Source organism: Miniopterus natalensis, chromosome 11 (genome assembly GCF_054644295.1).
Source record: "Miniopterus natalensis isolate mMinNat1 chromosome 11, mMinNat1.hap1, whole genome shotgun sequence".
Taxonomy (NCBI): domain Eukaryota; kingdom Metazoa; phylum Chordata; class Mammalia; order Chiroptera; family Miniopteridae; genus Miniopterus; species Miniopterus natalensis.
Window position 1 is genome coordinate 68,341,188 of NC_142091.1, and position 20,173 is coordinate 68,361,360.

The following is a 20,173-nucleotide window of genomic DNA, read 5'->3' on the forward strand; positions in this document are numbered from 1 at the left end:
GATTCGGTGTCTCCAGGGCTGAGCACAGTGCCTAGTGCACAGTGGGAGCTTGTCCGAGTTGGTGGCGTCTGAAGCTGAACCGTGTGCGGTGGGATTGAGTAACGATCACTGTCATTTCGTCCAATGACTCTCTTAGTCATTGATCTGTAGCCCTCTTTCCTCAGATGAATTTTTATGTACAAATTTAACAGGCTTTAAAAAAAAATGTACAAATGTTACACGTTTTTCATTTAAATGAAAGTGGAGCTGTATTTCCTCTGAGAGGCAGCAGGCATTGCCAGGGCGGGAAACAAGGGAGAGGGAGGGATGCAGTTTTTCAGCCGACATTGCCGGGTGCTCGCTGTGTGCTGGGGTTAGGGACATGGTGAGCGAAGCGGGCAGGGCCCTGGGGCGCAGGGTGGCGATAGGCAGGGAGAGGGACTTCCAGGCCTGGAGGTGGGTCAGCTGGCCTGCTGCTGACAGTCTCGGGGTGGGAGGCTGGTGGGCTGAAAGGCAGAGCTGCTGGGAAACGTGGGAGCCTTGGTTGGAAGTCCCTGCAGTTGACAATTAGACACAGGGACTCCGCCTCCAAGTGGCCACTGCTGTCTGTTACTTGAGAGGTTGCTGAAACCAGTTTAGGGCTGTGCTGTCCAGTGGAACCTACTGTGACCCTCATGTGTAACGTAATGTATTAGATTATGATAAATAATATAACATATTCTTTTAGGAGCCATATTAAGAAAATGTAAAAAGGAACGACTGCAATGGATTTCGATCATATTTTATTTAACTCAGTATATTAAAAATGTTATTTCCACATGCAATCTGTATGAAGTCAGTTATGAGTGAGGTATTTTACGTTCTGCTTTTGCGCTAAGTCTCTGACCTCCAGTCTGTGCTTGACACGTGTAGCACCTCTGAACGTGGACTAGTCACTCTCCACGGGCTCCATGGGCTCCGTGGCTGCATGAGGCGTGGCTGCCACATTGCTCAGGGCGAGTTTGGAGAACGCACTGTGATTTTTTGGGAGTTCAGTGGTCCAGGTCTCCCTACACCTTGAACATAACAATGAAAATGAACTGTGTGTGGGAGACAAATTTAGGCAGAGAGCGTGTGGAGGGGGCTCATCTCTAATTCAGCATTTTCTTCCTTTTGTGTTAATTCAGAGGGGGCTGCATGCGCTTTGCTCGGGAGGCGAGGCACACATGGGGGATGTGCCCATGTGGGCTTTTCTGGTTCCTGTGAGAGGGTCGGTCGGGTTTCTCCAGGTGGCATTTAACTTCCTGCAGCGAAGCGAGGACATGAGTGTGCAGGACATGGAGCAGGAGCGTGGCCAGGTCTTGGGAGAAAGTCTCTTCTCTCCCTGTCACCCTGCTTCCCTCGGCTCCATTGTCTTCTCAGCCAACTGGCCCGTCCCAGTGCCCAGTGCCGTCTGGCTCAGGAGGGACCAGGGAAGAAGAAATGCATGGTGTCTTCCACCAACGAGGCTGTGTGCAGGAGGCAGCCCCGGGGATGTGGCTGGGACCCCTGAAGGCTCCTTGTGAGCTAGGCAGGCTCCCCCCGCTTCCTTCCCTGCTCCTGCTTCTGCATTTGTGTTGTGTGAGCCCAGCACACAGCTTCCAGGGCAGGGACAGAGCTTGAGGGGGGCACTGCAAATTCTGCTCTTAATAATTGTGTTCCTTTTTGGTTTCCTGTGCGGGATCATGTTTTGTTTTGCTTTGTTTTCAGACCCCCCTGCGCCAGATGGGTCTCCTAATATTACGTCTGTCAGTCACAATTCGGTAAAGGTCAAGTTCAGTGGGTTTGAAGCCAACCATGGGCCCATCAAGGCCTACGCTGTCATCCTTACCACTGGGGAAGGTAAGGGGGTCATTATGGGGTGACAACCAGTGAGCAACGCCCTGACCAGGCCCCATTTCTGTGCCCCCCGAGGCACATTAGAGATACAAATACACTGTGGCCCACGCTTGGCACTCAGATGGAGGTGGGAGGGGTCCGCTCTTTGCCTGATGATGCAGGTCAGGGGTTGACGGCAAACTCTCTGTAAAGGGCCAGACAGCAAACGTTTGAAACTTTGCAGGCCTTACAGTCTCTGTCGCAGCTATTCAGCTCTGCTATTGTAGTGGGAAAGCAGTCACAGAGGACACAGAAGGAATGAGTGCAGCTGTTCCAATAAAGTGTTCTTTACCAGGGTGGGCGGCTGGCTGGATTTGGTCCACGGGCCACAACTTGCCGACCTCAGATCTAGGTTTTCAGCTCTTTTACACACAAGATCTTATCTTTTAGGTGGCAGAATGTGTCTTAAGCAACTTTCTCTGTCTCTTTCTCTCTCTCTCACACACACACCCACACACACCCATGCCAATGCACACACACAACTTATTGGCACAGTGTGGCTTTCTCTTGAAGGCAGACGAAGTGATTTGCATCTGTAGTGGGAACTTGCAAAGAGCGTCCTCATAGCTGAGCGAGGAGGCAGACGAAAGGCTGCTGATCCTTAAAGGGCTCCAGGGCATTCTCTGGAAGCAGCAAAGGAATGATCGTGGGGTCTGTGCCAGCTGCGTGGGGGCGCTTCGCACGAGGCCTGGATTGAAGACGCCAAGTTGAGTTGTATTCGGGGGTTCCTTACATGTGAATCATGCAGTGCAGCTCCTTGTGAGTCTCTCAACCTGCGATACCGTCCTGTCTCCTCGAGGGAGCTGCAGCTCAGACACACAGCCAGGGGTGCGAGCCTGCAAGACGAGGAACTCGCTGCTCTCACAAACCTGCAGCAAAATTTCCAGCAGTGACGTTGAGATCTCTCTCTCTCTCTCTCTGTCTTTTGTTTCGGGTCTGTTTCAAGGGCCTAGTTATTTTGCTCTGAAGGTTTTCAGCACATTCCATACCCAGGCCTTTGCTGAACGAGGGAGGCAGTGTTGCCTGGGGACCAGCCTGTGATGGATGAGACCACGCACTTGAGTCTACAGTGTGGCCTCGGGTCCTTTTTGATTTCTGTGCCTTCATTTTCCCATCTGTCAAATGGGGATAATAAACCTATGTGATGAGATTATGGTGGTGGGGCAATGAGTTAATGTAAGTAAAGCACTTAGAACTTTATTCAAGTAAAGGCCTGGCACAGAAAGCATCCTTGAGAGATGGTGGCTGTTACCACTGTCACCCAGTGTCACTGTCATTATTTAGATTGTGGGAGGCCTGATCTCTCCGCAGTCATTTTCTCATGACGTCCCTTCTGTGTGCCTTTCTTAGCTAACCCGTCTGCGGAGGTTTTGAGCCACACTTACGGAGATTTCAAAAAGGGGGCCTCGGCTACCTACGTGACATATCTCATAACGACAGAAGAGCAGAGACGTTCCCAGGGCTTGTCTGAGGTCCTGAAATACGAAGTCAATGTGGGGAACGAGTCAACCACGCATGGCTATTATAACGGGAAGCTGGAACCCCTGGGCTCCTATCGGTAACGTCTCCTGGTTCCTCTGTGGCTGAGCCTCCTGGGTGCAGAGCTGCACAGGCCTGGGAGCTGGACATATCTCAGCTGCCTCCCTTTCTTCTTCTTGTCTCACAGGGCTTGCGTGGCCGGCTTCACCAACATCACCTTTAGCCCTGACAGTGGACTCATAGACGGGAACGGGAGCTACGTGTCCTTCAGCCGCTACTCAGAGGCCGTTTCCTTGCCCCAGGATCCAGGTAGAGGAAGAATTTAAGTGCTGTTAGCAGTTCAGGGGGGTCTTTGCCGCTGGTGTCCACAGAAGGCTGGGTGTCCGTAGGCCTCCCTTGGGCTCCAGGAGGGTTGGAGTGCCCGGTTTCTCCTCTCAGAGGCTGAGATGTCACTTGGCCATGAGGTCCCTGCCCCATTCTGAGTGCCAGCTGCACTTCGGTCTGCAGACTGTTGAGTCCTTTTTCTCAGTGCAGCTGTTTGTATGCCCACATGCCAGACGCACAGCGGGCTCAGCGCGTAGAATTCCTGAAGGAGCCACAGGCATCGTCTTGTCCGACTCATTTCAGAAATGAGGGTGTTAAGGCCCAGAGAGGGGCGATGACTTCCTGCGGCTTAGAGCAGGCCTGGCGTTTGGTCTCAGACCCCGTGTCAGGTGCTCCTCCCCTTTATCACACAGAGCGAGGTGATTTAGGAGCATCGGGGGCCCAAGCAGGAATCATCCCCTCCCTCTCAGGCCACAGTCATATTGACCCACTGGCTGTCAGTCTGTCTGGTTTTCACACTTGGTAGCTGTTTGCTATGGGAAAGAATTCCTGCCCCAGGAGCAAAATGCAGGGAGTCTCCACACTCTCCCCAGTAAATAGATGGGTTTGTGTCACCTGAGCACGGTGCTGTAGGTACTTCTACTCACACGTGGCTGTTAGTCTCAGAGGTGAGAGGTAATCCTGTGGTTGCTTCACCAAACAGAGCCGAGCCCCGAGATACTCCCCACTCCCACCCCTACCTTAACTCAAGTGGTTCTGCCTGGATTCCTAGTTTATATAATATCAGGGCTGCTGCACACAGTTGCATTTGAAGAAAGAAATCCATGGGTAAGAACCTGAGAATCACTGATCTAGCCCAGTTCCCTAAATGTGCCATTGGGGAAACCGAGACCTGGGAGGAGCAGTGAGTTTCTGGGCCCCTCCAGTTACTGGTGAACTGGGGACTAGTAACCCAAATGCTCAGACTGGTTTTAGGTCCAAAGGTCCTGAACTCTGTGTCACACACACACACACACACACACACTCAGGTTTGAGGGCTCTCCCAGTCTTTGGGGAACACCTCTTGAAGGTGCCTCCCATTTGCACGTTTCCCAGGTGTCATCTGCGGAGCCGTTTTTGGATGTATCTTCGGTGCCATGGTTATTGTGGCTGTCGGAGGCTTCATCTTCTGGAGAAAGAAAAGGTAACTATTGCTTATACTAATAATAATACTCTGCTTTTTAAAGGAAGCCTTTTATTATGGAAGGCTTCAGACTTGTACGCAATTGGAAGGAACGGTGCCTTGAGCCCCCAGGTCCCCATGACCCACAGTCTCGACTGTAGGAATAGCCTCATTTCACCTGCGCCCCGAGCTGGGGGCTTTTGAAGCAGACCCCAGCCCGACATCGGTCGTGGGCAGGCACTGCAGCGCAGGCCGCTGCTTCCAAACGGTGCATTCTCGTTCACAAACCAGCTTCCCGGCGTTAAGAGATTTCGGTTTGGAGTTAGCTGACTTTGGACACGTGCCCTGTCCCCGACTAGCCGGTAGAGAGCTTAGCATTATTGTCACCCTCAGCGGTGACGGGGTGATAGCAACAGTGTCGAACTCATGCTGCTGAAGAGCATTAAATAAAGTGCTTTGCAGCGTTTGCACCCCATATGCTGGGATTAGTTCATCTGTACAACTATCGTTCGAGGTGATTAAATAGTAAAAATAACAGCTCCACTTTGAGCTTTTCCCGTGTGCCTGGCTTTGTGCTTCCCATGGATTCTTGTTCATGAGGCTCCGTGAGGCAAGTCTTACAGGCCCCACTGCAAGGAGGAAGCTGTTTGCATTAGATTCTGATACTTTTTTTTGCAAGGGCTGGGGCAAAAACAGCTTCACTGTGTCTTGTTAAAATAAAAGTAATATATACTGTGTGGGAAAAACCCCAAAACCAAACCAAAGCAAAAGAAGAGCCAAGAAAATAGATAATCCATAATCGCAGCACCCAAACGAAACTACCCCTGACATGGACATGGTAGCAAGACTCACACAAATACATCCATGCGCGCACACACGCAAGTAGAATCGTGTGATACACACAGTTTTCTCACCTGCTTTATGCTCTTAAGATTGGTCAGCTTCATCCCTTCATTTTAAGTCGCTACAGAATATTTAACTTTTTGTATATTATTTAACCAATTTCCTAATTTTTTTCTTTGCCACAGTTATTTATCCTTGTGCCTCAACCTTTGGGCACATTCATGATTATTTCCTTCAATTCCAGCCTGGGCAGTGGCTGGGTCCGTGGGTCTACATGCTTTTGATTTTGATTCTAGTGCCAAATTGTCTTCCAGAAAGTGTTGTTTAAAAACACCAGTATGGGGTTTGGCCAAGAGTGCAGGAGAGCACCAGGGGCCTCACTATCTTCCCTGTGCTGGGTATAGTTTCTGGTTTATTGCGTTAACCCATCGGCAAGGCTTTCTAAAACGCAGAGTGTGAAACGGTGAGTCTCACTTTACAGTAAGGTAATGCTGCTGACACATTATTTATGCAAGGAATTTCCTAAAAGCTGCTCGAGTAAGATTCCTCCACACTTCTAGATGGTATAAAAGAGAGGAACTCCTCAGATTTATAGTCAGCATTCGTAGCTTAGGCCATTAAGGTTAGCATCAGGGAGCAGGATTTAATGTCATATATGAACTAAGGCCCTGGGAAAAGGCACTTTGTAGATACGTGAAAGGGGCAAAGCACCGAGTTAACCCATTTAGTCTAATTTTTTTTTTCTTTTAAAACAGGAAAGATGCAAAGAACAATGAAGTGTCCTTTTCTCAGATTAAGTAAGTCATAGCATTGTGAGCTTTATTTCAATCCCTTTTGTTCAGTAACTGTCTAGAGAATTTTGATGGAACCCGCTGTCACTTTCCCCGATTGACACATTTGGCCATGGCCGTCCAGGAATTCTCGCTAGCTTTATCCTGCGAGGAATCTGTGGTCATCAGTCTCCTGCGCCAGCTTCCTACCATGTGCTACATGTCAAGTAGGACCACACTGACCATATTCTGCCAACAGTTCCACCAATAAATAGATATTTTATGATTTAAAAAATAGATTATCAGGATCTAGGAGCAGCGAACTTGCTCAACGTTACAAGGCCAACCTGTTACATCACAGGGTCTAGAAGTCGAATTTCCTGGAGCACATTTCTGAGTTTTATAAATAACATTATACTGACCCCCTCCCCCAACTCCCTCTCCCTCCCAAAAATTATACTATAGATTTTCTTCTTTTGGGAAGATGTTTATTGTCTTCTGCAGAGGCATGGTTGAGTCATGTTTTCTAATTGCCTCTTTTTCTTTCTTTCCCTTTCTATGATGAAGACCTAAAAAGTGAGTAAGCTCTTTGCTTTTTTTTTTTTTTTTTTTTAATACCTTGTGTTTTTCTATTTCAAACTATTGCATGTAAAACATCCTAATACTTGCTTTGTTTTGTTAGGTCCAAGCTAGTCAAAGTGGAGAATTTTGAGACCTACTTTAAGAAACAGCAAGCTGACTCCAACTGTGGGTTTGCAGAAGAATACGAAGTGGGTGGCTGTAAATACTGCGTTTTTCATTGCTTTGTTTTTACTGAAAGTTGTAAAACTGCCCATTTTTGTTCTGTGGGGAAGCTCTGGGAAAGAGGCGACCCTCTTGGAGGGGGGAGAGGCTCTCGTGTGTCCCGCAGGGTCACACTGTCGCCTGTGGCCGTGTGAGCGCTTAGATGGACCTTCGGTTCTCGTGGTGTTGATACCTGAAGATGCTGCGGAGATACAGAAACTGGGAATTCAAGTTAGAGGGTGGGAACGAAAGTAATTAGGATGCTGGATGAGCTGCAGAGGCACGAGATGGGGCTTGGGGGCTGGGGCTGAGGCCGTGCGGCGGAGGTGGGTCCTGGAGGGTTTGTGTGGAAAGAGCTTCTGTCTCTCAGTCCCCGTGTGCCCTCCCCAGACCAGCTTGGACCCCCTCCCCCAGGCCAGGGGGGACCCCCTCCCCCAGAAACGGCCCGCACCCCGCCCTCCGCGCGTGTCCGCCCTGCGGCACCTCTGCCTGCATTGAAATCTGCGCACCACTCGTGTGGTGCCGGTGGCTGCCGTGACCAATTCCCACGGGGGGAGCTGAGAACAGCAGAAGTGTAATCTCCATGCTCCTGGAGGCCAGACGTCCAGAATCGGGGGCTTGGGCAGCGCCCTGTGCCCTCGGAAACTTGTAGGGGAGGAGCCCACCCTGCTTCATGCAGCTCGTGGAGGCCCAGGCACTGCTGTCTGTGGCTGCAGAGCTCCAGGCCGGCCTCCATTCTTCCATCCTGTGTGTCTGTCTCCGCCTCCCTCCTATGAGGGGCATCGGTCACAGGCGGGTAAGGACCCCCTGCTCCAGTGTGACCCCATCTTATCTTGATTACGCCCGCAAAGACCGTAGTTCCAAGTAAGGTTGCACTCACGGGGACCGCAGTTTAGAACTTCAGCATATCTTTTTTTGGGGGGACATAATTTAACCCATCACATCTCAGCATTCCTACTTAAAAAAACAGTTTTATTGAGATATAATTACACACAAAAAATCGACTATGTCGATTCATTTTTCTCCAACTTTTATTGAGAACTAATTGACATACGTCACTGTGTAAGTTTAAGGCATGTAGCACGATAGTTTGACTCACATATATTATGAAACGGTGACCGCAAATAGGTTCGACTACCATCCATCTTCTCATATAGATACAATGAAAAGAAAAAAAAATAGAAAAAGGTATTCTCTTGTGATGAGAACTCTTAGGTTTTACTCTCTTAACAACCTTCCTATATACCAGTGATTTTTTATTTTGATACCAGTGATTTTTAACCAGTGTGCTGCAAGAATTTTTAAAAATGCAATACCTGACTATTTAGTCAGGGACACTGACCTCTTTTCCTTAGATTGTCAGATAAAAAAATGACAACAGCCAACACAACAATAGCCATCCTGTGTGAATTAATCAAAATTATACCTATTTTTTTTGGTCAGATCGGCAAAAGATATAATTTTTGGTGTGCTACAGAATTTTAGTAATTAGTTTATGTGTGCCGCGAGATGACAGAGTTTGGAAATAGCTGCTACATATCATATAGAAAATATATGATATATAGAAAATATATGACATACCCTATAGAAAATACATGGTATATAGAAAATATATGACACACCCTATAGAAAATATATGGTATAGAAAATATATGGTAACCCCACACTGTGGGGTTAGCGGTACTCATCACGGTCAGTATAAATAATACATACTCTGTGCTCAGTATAAATAATATTTGAACACTGACTAAATGAACAACTCATTTGCTTTATTTTCAGGATCTGAAGCTTGTTGGGATTAATCAACCTAAATATGCAGCTGAACTGGCTGAGAATCGAGGAAAGAACCGTTATAATAATGTTCTGCCCTGTAAGTTGTCCTCCCAGACGATCTTCCCGTTTCTCTGTCACTGGCCGTTGCCCCTCTAGCAGGAGGGGGGGCCCCCAGAGGCCAACTAGTCACTTCCCCACTGTTCGTCAGTCACCTGCTGTGTGCTGAGCACTGTATTTGGGCGTGTTCCTCTGAATCCAGTCCTCACGACAAACAGGTAGCGGGACATTCATTTTGCAGGTGAGGAAAATGAAGCAGAGTGGCTAAGGGACTTGTCCAAAGTCACACAGGCCGTCATGGCAGGACCAGGCTTGGACGAGGTCTGTCCGTTTCCTTCACGGACAAGGCCAGAGCCTGTGCTCCCTTTTTTTTTTTTTAATTAAAATTCCACCCCCCTCCAATGACAGTTTACAGTCAATATTATTTTATATTAGTTTCAGGTGTATAGCAAAGTGGTTAGACAGTCATACACTTTACAAAGTGTTCCCGCGATATTTCCAACACCCACCTGGCACCATCCACAGTCATTATAAATATTATTGACCCTACTCCCTCTGCTGTACTTTGCGTCCCCGCGACTGTCCTGTAACCACCAATCTGCACTTCTCAGCCCCTTTACCTTTTGCACCCAGTCCGCAGCCCTCCTCCCCTCCAGAGCCTGTGCTGCTAACCCCCCGCCCCCCGCCCCCAGCCCCCCGCCCCCCGGTTGAGAGCTGGGCCCCGGTGCCAGGATGCCTGGATTCGATCCTGGCTTCCGCCACTTACTGTGACATAGCTCCTCTGTGCCACGGTGACATAGGGCGACTGTGAGGATTAAATGTGGCCACGTGTAAAATGCCAACCTGCGTACCCTCAAGGTGAGACAGCCGCCGAGCTGCCTCCTTGTACCCGTGTTCCTCTCTTGTATGTCACGCCCCTTCAATGTTGGCTTCTCACGGGGACCTTTTTTCTCTTAAATCCACAGATGATATTTCCCGTGTCAGACTTTCAGTCCAGACCCATTCCGCCGACGACTACATCAATGCCAACTACATGCCTGTACGTGGTGGGGGGGTCCTCCGAGCACGGGCGCGTTGGGGGAGACCTTCAGGACTCCCCTTTCTGCTTCTTTGACATCGAGGACGTGTTGCTCTTTGTTTTCAGGGCTACCATTCCAAGAAAGACTTCATTGCCACACAAGGACCTTTACCCAACACGTTGAAAGATTTTTGGCGTATGGTTTGGGAGAAAAACGTATACGCTGTTGTGATGCTGACCAAGTGTGTTGAGCAGGGGAGGGTAAGCACTTTTAAAAAAATGTCATTAAATTAATACAGTCATTCCTTTTTTACTGTGGAGGAAGGGTAAGCATCTTAAAAACCATTTGTCTTTTTTTTTTCTTTTTTTTAAAAAATCACTTCACCAAACTTTAGCACCTCTATTCTTAGAAACGTATTTTCTGTCTTTTTTTTCTCCAAGTGAAAAGTATAAAAAAGGGACCTTATTTAAAATAACATAAAACTACAGAGTAAAAAAAAAAAATCTTTAAAAATCTATTTTATTATTACCTTTGTTTGCGGACAAATAATATTCTCTGTTCACTAAGTCACCGCTGCTGGAGCTGGGTAAGGCCGGCAGCCGGGTTAGCGTGTGGAGGATTCCCGGGCGGGGGCGAGACGCTGCTCGTGGCAGCCCCACCGTCTGCTCTGCGATTGGGTGCAGGCCCATCGTGTCTCTGAGTAAAGGACTTGATCCGTCCCTGATGCCAGTTGTCAATATCTGGTTTCCCTTGAGACGTTTTTAGTGAAAGCAGATGGTGTGATCCGAGTCTTTGGATAAAAATGCACTTTTATTCTAGACCAAATGTGAGGAGTACTGGCCTTCCAAGCAGGCCAAGGACTATGGGAACATCACCGTGGCAATGACCTCTGAAATCGTGCTTCCAGAATGGACCATCAGAGACTTCACGGTGAAAAACGTAAGTAAGAGGCCAGGATGGTTAGGTCTCGTACAAAATGACCGTCTATGCATTTTAGGGGAGGTACGTTTTAGGTTGATATTAACCAATATTTTTTTACGCAGCCGAAAAATACATATTTTTGCTTCTTTACAGAATAAAACAATTCAAATCTATACATACTCGTAGACACCCCTTTAGTTTTACTTTTTAAAGAAGAATTTCATATTATTCTTGAATAACATGGACCTTCAGAGCGTGGCTCAGCCACCATTGCTCCTTTCCTTCCATCTCCAGGTGACCTCATAGAGTTTTTATTACAAACCGAGGCCCTTTTGGATTGGGGGTCGGAACTGTGACATCGGGGCAGCAGTTTCCGATAACAGTTCCACTAATAAAATTCCGGGGCATGTACACGTGGCTCCCCTTACCCCCCATGATTATGAAAACAAATCTAATACATTGTGTAGGTACTTTAGGAAGTCAGTTTATGTCTTTTTCTTTTTTTTTTTAAAGGGTGTTTAAAAATAGAAGCAGCGTCAGGAAGCGACATCAGTACCTTCTGATGGGCGTGTAATTGGCATGACCCTTTGCAGTTTATATCAAGGGCATAAAAATGTCCCTTCCCCTTTGATCTGGTGGTTCCAGGTTTGAGAATCTGTCCCAAAGTAACAGTCTGACATATGGGAGAAGGCTTGTTATTTATAAAAACGATTCTCAGCATTATGTGTAATAGGGGTGGGATTTGGAAACCATGCAGATATCTAGCTTTTGGAGAAGGGATCACTAAACTACAGGTTATCTAGTCATTGTCTCGTTACTCAGCTATTGGTAACGACAGCTACGTAGACGGGGTAGTGACCATGACTATAATTAAGTGAACAAACCAAGACACAAAATGTTATGCATGTCATGAGCAGTGCATAAGAGAAAAGCCTGGAAGTGGACTCGGTGGTGTTGAATGTTTTTTTGGGGGGGGTTGTTGGTGGGTTAGGTGCTCGTTTACGAGAATTATCCTGAAGATGTTCATGAGTCATGGATACAGCGTCTTATATTAAGTATTAACTCTTTACTAATTGCTGCGTCTCAAAGGCGCTGGCCTCAGTTTTAAACCCCTTTTCTGGAGATGCTGCCCAAGCTCTTACCATGCATGTGTCGGCTGCGTAAATAGTGAAATCCACAATAGTTGAGAATTCCTGAAAATGTGATACATGATTCTATAGATTTCACCCGTTTAAAATGGGCTGGCTTATCCTCAGTTGCTTTTATTGCTTGGGGTTCACCCTGTGGGAGAGAATTGTCGGTGGAATTGTCCACATCATTTTAAAATTTACTATTACTATTTTTTTTTATTAACTAAACTCCAGACTTTCAGATTTCACATTTTTCCACTAAAGCCCTTTCCTGTTCCAGGATCCAATCCAGGATACCACATGGCCTTTAGTAAAATATTTACTTTTATTATTATTATTATTATTTTTAATCCTCACTTGAGGATATTTTTTCTATTGCTTTGCAGAGAGAGCGGAGGGGAAAGGCGGGGAGAGAGAGAAACATCGATGCGAGAGAGAAATATGGATTGGCTGCCTCCCATACACACCCGGACCCTGGGTCAGACCTGCAACCTGGGCACGTGCCCTGACCGGGGATCGAACTTCAGCCCCTAGGTGCACAGGACGTTGTTCAGCCAACGGAGCCCCGCTGGCCGGGGCTCACCTCTAGTTTCTTTTCTTGGCTTTTAGAACCAAACAAGTGACAGTCACCCCCTGCGACAGTTCCACTTCACCTCCTGGCCTGACCACGGGGTCCCTGACACCACCGACCTGCTCATCAACTTCCGGTACCTCGTCCGTGACTACATGAAGCAGAGTCCCCCCGAGTCGCCAATCCTGGTGCATTGCAGGTAGGCGGGTGGCCCTTCCCGTGAGACAGACTGTGGACAGTTCATTGACGGACACTTTTGAAAAGCAAGGTCTAAGGTTGAATGCCGCCGGCATTTACAAATTCAGGAAAGGTTTGGGTAAGGGACCGTGACTTAGTCCCTAAACCCTGGGGCAGGGTTTGGCGAACTACAGCTTGTGGGCCAGATCTGATAGGTTGCCTGTATATATATTTTAAAACTATAATGTATTTTAATGCATTTCTTATTTATAATGTTTTCTTGTAAAACATTTGAATCTTACAAAGATATAGAGCGTAGTAACAATCTAATAAAGCACACGGGGAGGCTGTGTATGCTTCTTTTTGTTAATAACACATTCTAGACATAAAGCCCCCACTTGCCAGGCTTCCGTCCCATTCTAGGCGGGTCCTGCAGTTTATGTGCATCCCTCCCTGTGCGCCTTCGCACTTCATTGCATGTGTATATATCCCTCCGGTGCCATACGGCTTTAAACTTGTGTCCGATTTTATCGTGTGTGCATCCTGCAGCCGGCTTTCTCCGCTCGGCAGGTTGGTTTGCTGTTGGACAGTGTCATGTAAATTCTGGTTTGTTTTATGCATTTTAAAATAGTTTTCGACATACAAAAACATAATATATACAGCTTGATGAGTTTGGCAGTAAGTACATACCCACGAAACTGTCACCACAATCTATTTGGCGGCCTGTCTTGTAGTTTTCCTGGGCCACGGCCACTTGTTTACATATTGTCTGTCGCTCTCCTGCTGCAACGGCAGAAAGGCCATTGGGTGGCAAAGCTGAAGATAGTGACTGTCTGTCCCTTTACAGAGGAAGTTTGTCCCCCCCCCCCCCCCCAACAATGGCATCGGCTTTAAAGCTAACGGAATTGATTTAAGACAGAAGGAAGGAGGGGCTGTGTTCCCCCGGGGAATACACTGATGAAACTGCCGTCCGAGCTTATGGCGGCCCCTTGAATGGGACTGAGGCCCGCGGAGCGCTGGCAGGGTGTTTTGTTTGTGGCGTTTGACCGCAAAGGCACTTGAGAACTTTGGGTCCCTGCCTCAAGCCAGTGCAGCCTGACCGGCTGAGGTTTCAGTTGAGCGAATGTTAGGTGAACCCTGGTCTCTGTCCTCGAGGCCTGACGATGGCGGAGAGCAGGACACGTGCCCGGGGAGTGGGAGGGCTGTGCAGCGGAGGTGACCCCCGCGCCACGCTCATTTCCCGTTTCTTTCAGCGCCGGCGTTGGGAGGACGGGCACCTTCATCGCCATCGACCGCCTCATCTATCAGATAGAAAATGAGTACACCGTGGACGTGTACGGGATTGTCTATGACCTTCGGATGCACAGGCCTCTCATGGTGCAGACAGAGGTGAGGCGACGCGTGCCGGCCGAGCCCCCCTTGCCGCCTGCGCGTGTCACACACGCGTGTGAAACTGCTTCACCCTTCCAGATCTTTCCGGCTCTTGGCCGTGCTGTAACACTGGGTTTCCTTAAGACCCTGACCCGACGCGCGCTTGCCTACCCGATGCAGCGACCCGTGGCGCTGGCGGCCCTGCAGACCTAGAGGGAGCCGGGCTCCTTTCCCTGCGGCCAGCCCACTCGCGGAACGAGCGCCGCAGGCCTCTGAACGTTGGCTTCCAGGTTTTACCCTCAGAAAACTGGCCTTTTCGCTCTTTGTTTCTAAGAAGCTCTGACCATCCTTAAAATAAGCTGTGAAATCAGATATCTGATATGCATCAGATACCACGAGAGAGCAGAATGCGGCTTTAGGCATCAACACGGCCACGCGCCCTCACCCAGCCTGTGGCGGCAAACGAGCTTCGGTTACGCCGCCGCAGTGCGGGCGGGCGGTGAGCCACCGAGGACACGAGTGCCGAACAGCCTCAGTGTCGCCGTGAGGACGTGGGGGGGGTTGGCTTTCCCTGAACCGTCCCTGACAGACGTTTCAGAGGCACGTGCTAAACAGACACCGGGAAGTGGCCTTTCCCGCAGCCGCGGGCGATGGGCCCGCCCGGGGTGAGCGCGGGATGCCCATTTAGCCTCGGGCCGCCCCGCGTCGGGGTGGAGCCCCGTGAATACGTGCTTTGTTTCTGAGTCAGCCGGGAATGTTCGAGAGGCCTGGGTACGCCGTGTGCTCTGGGGTGAGCGGCCTGGAGGTGGTGGGAAGCGTGGAAATTCCCCTCCTGTGTGCGGGTCAGAAGAGACCGTTTCTTGTCTCGGCTGTAAATATGTAGAGTAGCGATCTCAGTCTTTTTCCTTCTTTTGAGAAACACAGAGATCTTATACCCGCCTACAAATTCTTTTCCTGCCCCTTTTTAATATTTTGAAACTAATATCAACCGTCGAGGTGAAAAGATCCGACAGTAAGGATTATAGGGTGTATTTTACTTTCTCTTTCCCAGTCACACTCCCTAGAAGGAGCCAAGGTTTACGGCTCGGGTACGTCGCAGCCTCCCTTAGGTACAGCTGTAGGAAAACACGTGTATACACAGACAGACAGACACACACAGACAGACACACAGACACACACACACACACAGACACAGAGTATTTTTAAAAAATTGGATCCTATTTTATATCCAGCCCTGCCCTGCGGCTCTTTCTTGCATCGCAGCGGGTATTTTTTCTCGCTCCTTTGAGGGGACACCTGCGGGTTCCCAGGTGCTTGCCTACAGGTGGCCCCCCCCGGCTCCACCCCGACCATCCCCCTGGACCCGCCTCCTCGGTTGAGAGCCAGTTTGCTGCTTGCTCGGGACATCCCCACTAGCCAAGAAACCTCGTAGGACTTTTTATTATTTGAACGTACCTGCACGTTACCACCTGCACACTCCTCCTTTGCCCTTCCCCAAGATTCTGGTATTTCTCCTCGGGTGCGAAGCTGACAGGTGACGGATGAGAAGTTGGGGCTCTCGGGGGCTGTGGACGGGTGGTGAGCCAACCAGTTACACTCCTGGTTACCAATGGGATGAGTTCACTTACTTTTCCTTGAGAATTATGGAAAACCAGAAAAAGTCAGCTATGATTTATTTTTATTTTTTAAAACATACATATATATATATATATATATATATATATATATATTTTATTTTATTATTTTTTAATTTTTTTAAAAGACTATTTTATATGATTCCCATGCGAAAGCCAGGGCCCTGTTGGGTTGAATCTATTTTAAGTACCAGAGGCCTGCTTTTACCTACTGAGTCTTGGAATCTAGCCGAGGGGAGCTCTGGGGAGCCTGCCCCTCTGGCTGAGAACCGTGGATGGTGCGATCCTTGCTCTCTGTGGTTTCAGATTCCACCAGAATGTGGTTACCCCTGGACGCGTGCCAACCTGAAGTGTTTGCTGTGGGGCGGGTGGGGTTGGGGGGCGGGAATCTGAAAATAAGTGTGGGTGCGAACCTCCAGGACCTGTGCTCACCTGCTGTCTTCGTTTTCCTCTCCTAACAGGACCAGTATGTTTTCCTCAATCAGTGTGTTTTGGATATTATCAGATCCCAGAAGGACTCGAAGGTGGATCTCATCTACCAGAACACAACCGCAATGACAATCTACGAAAACCTCGCCCCAGTGACCACGTTTGGACAAACCAATGGCTACATCACCTAATCCCAAAGGAATCTCTCTCTGGAGTTCACTAGGCCACCACACCCACAGCAGAGGCAAAGGCCCCGGGGTCGACATGGGTTTATGTCTAATAGCTTAATGCTTTGTTCTTTTTGGTTAGAACGGATGGAGGGTGTGGAGCTGCACACGTAACACATGGCAGATGAGAAGCTGGGGTGTCGGGGGCTGTGGGCCGGTGGTGAGCAGATCACCTGCATTCCCGGTCATCCGTGGGATGAGTTCACTTTTTTTTTCCCCTTGAAAATTATGGTGGAAAACCAGGAAAAGTGAGCTATGAGTTTTTTTTTCTTTCTTTTTCAAAACAGATTTTTTTAAAAAAAAAAGACTATTTTATACGACCCACATGCGAAAGGCAGGATCGTGTTGGGTTGAATCTATTTTAAGTATCAGAGGCCTATTTTTACCTACTGTATCCTGGAATCGAGCTGAGGGGAGATGCGTAGCTGTGGACGACTATCACGCAGGGCGGGGCACGGGCGCCCCTGCTGCCTGGGTTTTCTATTTGACCATGTGCCTTTTCTGAATTATGCTTCCACAGGCAAAACTCAGTAGATTTCTATATTTTTGTATTGACTCTCATGATTGGAATGTGCGGAGTATTTAAACGGTAGTTTAGTATCGGCGGTTCGGCCTTCTCGGTAACATTCCTGTTCTTATTTGATTAGAGGAGGCCCCCCACCCCGCCCCCCATTCTGTGCTCTGTCCTTTCTCCCCTTTTCCCGCCCAGTTTCCCCCGAGACGTGTATGTCGGTCACGTCGCCAGCCCGCTGGCCGAGGGAGGGTGGAAACGAAATACCACCTTGAGAATTTGGGGGGGCAGGTAGGGAAGGAAACAAAGGAACCCTATGGCGATGGGCTCCCCCCTTTCGACCCCGTATTTCTCTTTTTCTCATCTCTGTATTCGGTAAGAAGGATTATTTAAAGGTGCAATATGTGACTTGTGGTTCATGAGGCTCTAGGTTCTTAGAAACGTTTTACTCAGGTTGGCCCTTTACGTGCGTCCGTGTGTGTGTGTCCTTCAGCGCGTGGCAATCTGTGAACACGTCAGTGTGACGACAGTGTCAGGCTAACCCCCGCCCTGCGAAGCCACTGGCTTTCGTCCGTCTGCGGTGACGCGTAACGGTATCTACTGTATATATATATACATACTAAACCCTGAAAAACAGTCATTCCTTTGAATTGAGGTGTACAAAGTTTGAATTTGTATCAAAGATGTAATTATTATTTTTAAAACCTCTTTTCACTATACTGCTGCTGTAATTACTTTTGATTTTTAAAAATGAAAAATGTAGATTAACTTTTTTTTTTTTTTTTGGCTTCAGGTGTGTATCCGCCAAGAATTTCAGAATTTATGTGGATTAATTTTATTGGTACATAATCTGTAAACGTCTCAAGGCATTAACATGAAAGGGTTTGTTTCCTTTGGTCTTCTCTTGTGGCTCAGGTCCGGCTGGGAAGTGGCGAGCGTCACCCCCTGATGGGCAGTGAAGTACAAAGGTCCTATGAAGGAATGTCCGAGTCCCCGAAAGCCCGTGGCCCTTTGCCACAGCCATAAATCCTGCTGTAAACTTAGGACAAGTGTGTCCTGTTGAAGGTGGGAGCAGGGTCTTCCCCGGGTGCCCCGGCCCTGCGCCCCGACCCCGCCTCGCTCCTCGGCTCACCGCACTTTGGTAACCGACGGGACAGGTGACTGGGTGGCTTGGGGTCAGGAAGGGTGAGCCGCACGTACGGACGCCCTCGGCCGGGTTCGGAGGTCAGTGCTGGCCGCCCGTTGTTCCCTTCCCCTTTGAGGTACCGAAAGAATTGAAAGGAGAGGTGGCGGTGGTGTCTCGTTGTGGGAGAACCTTACTTCCCAAACGGAAATTGCACTTTTTGCTGAACCCTTGGCTGCCCTTGGCAGTTAGCGGTTCGCTCGGTAGCAGACCCTCCGAGGACGGGGCCGGCCAGGCCGGGCAGGCCCTCGCCACCCGCGTCACAGGGGCCTCCGGCTCGTGGGTCTGATCAGGGAGGCCGCGCCTCACGGTGCGGGCCGAGTGCCGCCGGGCGCGGGCGGGCGCTTCCAGGCCTCACGCTGGTCTGGCCCCGGTGCGTGCGGGTCCAGAGAGCCCCTGGCTTCGCTCACGCGTCCCGGCTCAGGCAGGGGCCCTGTGGCCACACCCTCCCCGCGCCTCTGTGTCAGGAAACCACTGTGATGGGTGTCGTCTGGTGTCAGTCCCATGGAGATGCTCTGCCCTGCTCTGCCCATATCACTGCCATGGAGACGTCGGAGGGAAGGACTTGGCTCTAAAAATTCCTTTAAAAGGAATGAAAACAACAATAATTATAACCATATTGTGAAAAACTCAAAAAACAGAAACCCTCCTCCCTTCCGCCTGGCGTGGGCGAGGGAGCTGGGCAGCAGCCCCAGGAGCCACTCGCGGGTGTTGTGCCCCGTCCCCGGGGAGGCTAGTGCGGGAGAGGTCTGGATTCAGATGGCAGGTCACACAGAGGTCGCCGTGCCTCCCGTATCCTGAAGATGCTGGGATGGGGCCAGCGGGGTGGCGAGAGTGTAGCTCAGTGATCGAAGAGGGGAGATTAATGTGTAAATATGAAGGACACGGGCTGGGGAGGTGGCCCCAGGAGAGAGGAAGGTGCTGGGAGCTCCTGCCCCAAACCCTCCCAGGAATGCACGGAAACGCCAGGCGGCCCGTGGAAGCGTGGGGGCGGTGGGCTTGCCCTGCTTTAGTATCTGACAGTTTCATACAGAAAAACAGCCAGGGTGCGGGGCTGGGGGTCAGTGGTCACTGGTTCAGGGGGTTTGGGTCATTGGATCTCTTCTCAGAGCAGAGACGTTTTGTCTCCAAAGTTAAATCGAGTGACGATCGGCACCAGGAGGAAATGACGTCTGGGGCCTGTTCTCTGTGACCACGGAGTGACCTCCAGCTAGACGTGGCATCACCGGCTCCACTGGATTTGGGCTCCGTCACGTCAGAGGCCCCTGAGGGGTGCGGCCCACTCTGCAGCTGACTCACGTTTGCTTTTCAGCTGAATGAAAAAGCCCGGAAGGCTTGGTCGCGCTTACTGAGCTAAACAAGACTTGGCGACTGGTGTTGATTTGCCTCCAAAGTCCCAAGTTCTGCGTTTCCAGACTGTCCAGAGCAGCCGAGCGTTCAACATACTGTAGCTTTTTATTTCTCCCCTTGGGGCACATATGGGTAGGATGTGTTGATGTAGACTCTAAAACTGTAATTTTCTTGTAACTATTTTGGAATGATGCATATTTCTAATGTTTGTTATACTTGTACAGAGTGTTGCTGTTGGTTGCTTTTCTTTGTTTTTTAAGGAAAAAAAATGGCCTGAAAAAAATTTTTAAAAAAGACTTACAAATACCAAATATAAAAAATGTCAACACATTATGCCTTTGTGTCTTGTTTCTTTTCCCCCCTCCTTAGTTGGTGTCCACACCATTCCATTTACCATTTCCGTTTGCTGGCTTGCATTCAGCTGGGGTGTCCTTCACGCAAACTCGTTTCCCTTTGGGACTTCCCACCTTGTTTAGTTTGCTTGGGTGGCCCTAACAAGGAACCACAGACGGGAGGGCCGGGCCTCACACAACGGAAATGTATTTTCTCTCAGTTCTGGAGGCGGGAAGTCCAAGATCTAGGTG

At 49.2% G+C, this 20,173-nt stretch overlaps 1 protein-coding gene across 1 annotated transcript in view; it reads left to right on the top strand.

The window, feature by feature from the left end:
• Positions 1-19,922, top strand: part of PTPRJ (protein tyrosine phosphatase receptor type J) — a 38,887-nt gene extending 18,965 nt beyond the window's left edge. The window contains exons 11-24 of the mRNA XM_087821881.1: positions 1,708-1,839; positions 3,226-3,433; positions 3,542-3,663; positions 4,774-4,861; positions 6,439-6,480; positions 7,021-7,029; positions 7,136-7,223; positions 9,016-9,106; positions 10,032-10,105; positions 10,211-10,345; positions 10,905-11,024; positions 12,746-12,906; positions 14,138-14,273; positions 16,351-19,922. Coding sequence (XP_087678007.1) covers positions 1,708-1,839; positions 3,226-3,433; positions 3,542-3,663; positions 4,774-4,861; positions 6,439-6,480; positions 7,021-7,029; positions 7,136-7,223; positions 9,016-9,106; positions 10,032-10,105; positions 10,211-10,345; positions 10,905-11,024; positions 12,746-12,906; positions 14,138-14,273; positions 16,351-16,509 — 1,565 coding nt within the window. The 3' untranslated portion in view covers positions 16,510-19,922. The remainder of the gene's footprint in view (positions 1-1,707; positions 1,840-3,225; positions 3,434-3,541; positions 3,664-4,773; positions 4,862-6,438; positions 6,481-7,020; positions 7,030-7,135; positions 7,224-9,015; positions 9,107-10,031; positions 10,106-10,210; positions 10,346-10,904; positions 11,025-12,745; positions 12,907-14,137; positions 14,274-16,350) is intronic.
• Positions 19,923-20,173: the final 251 nt, after the last annotated feature.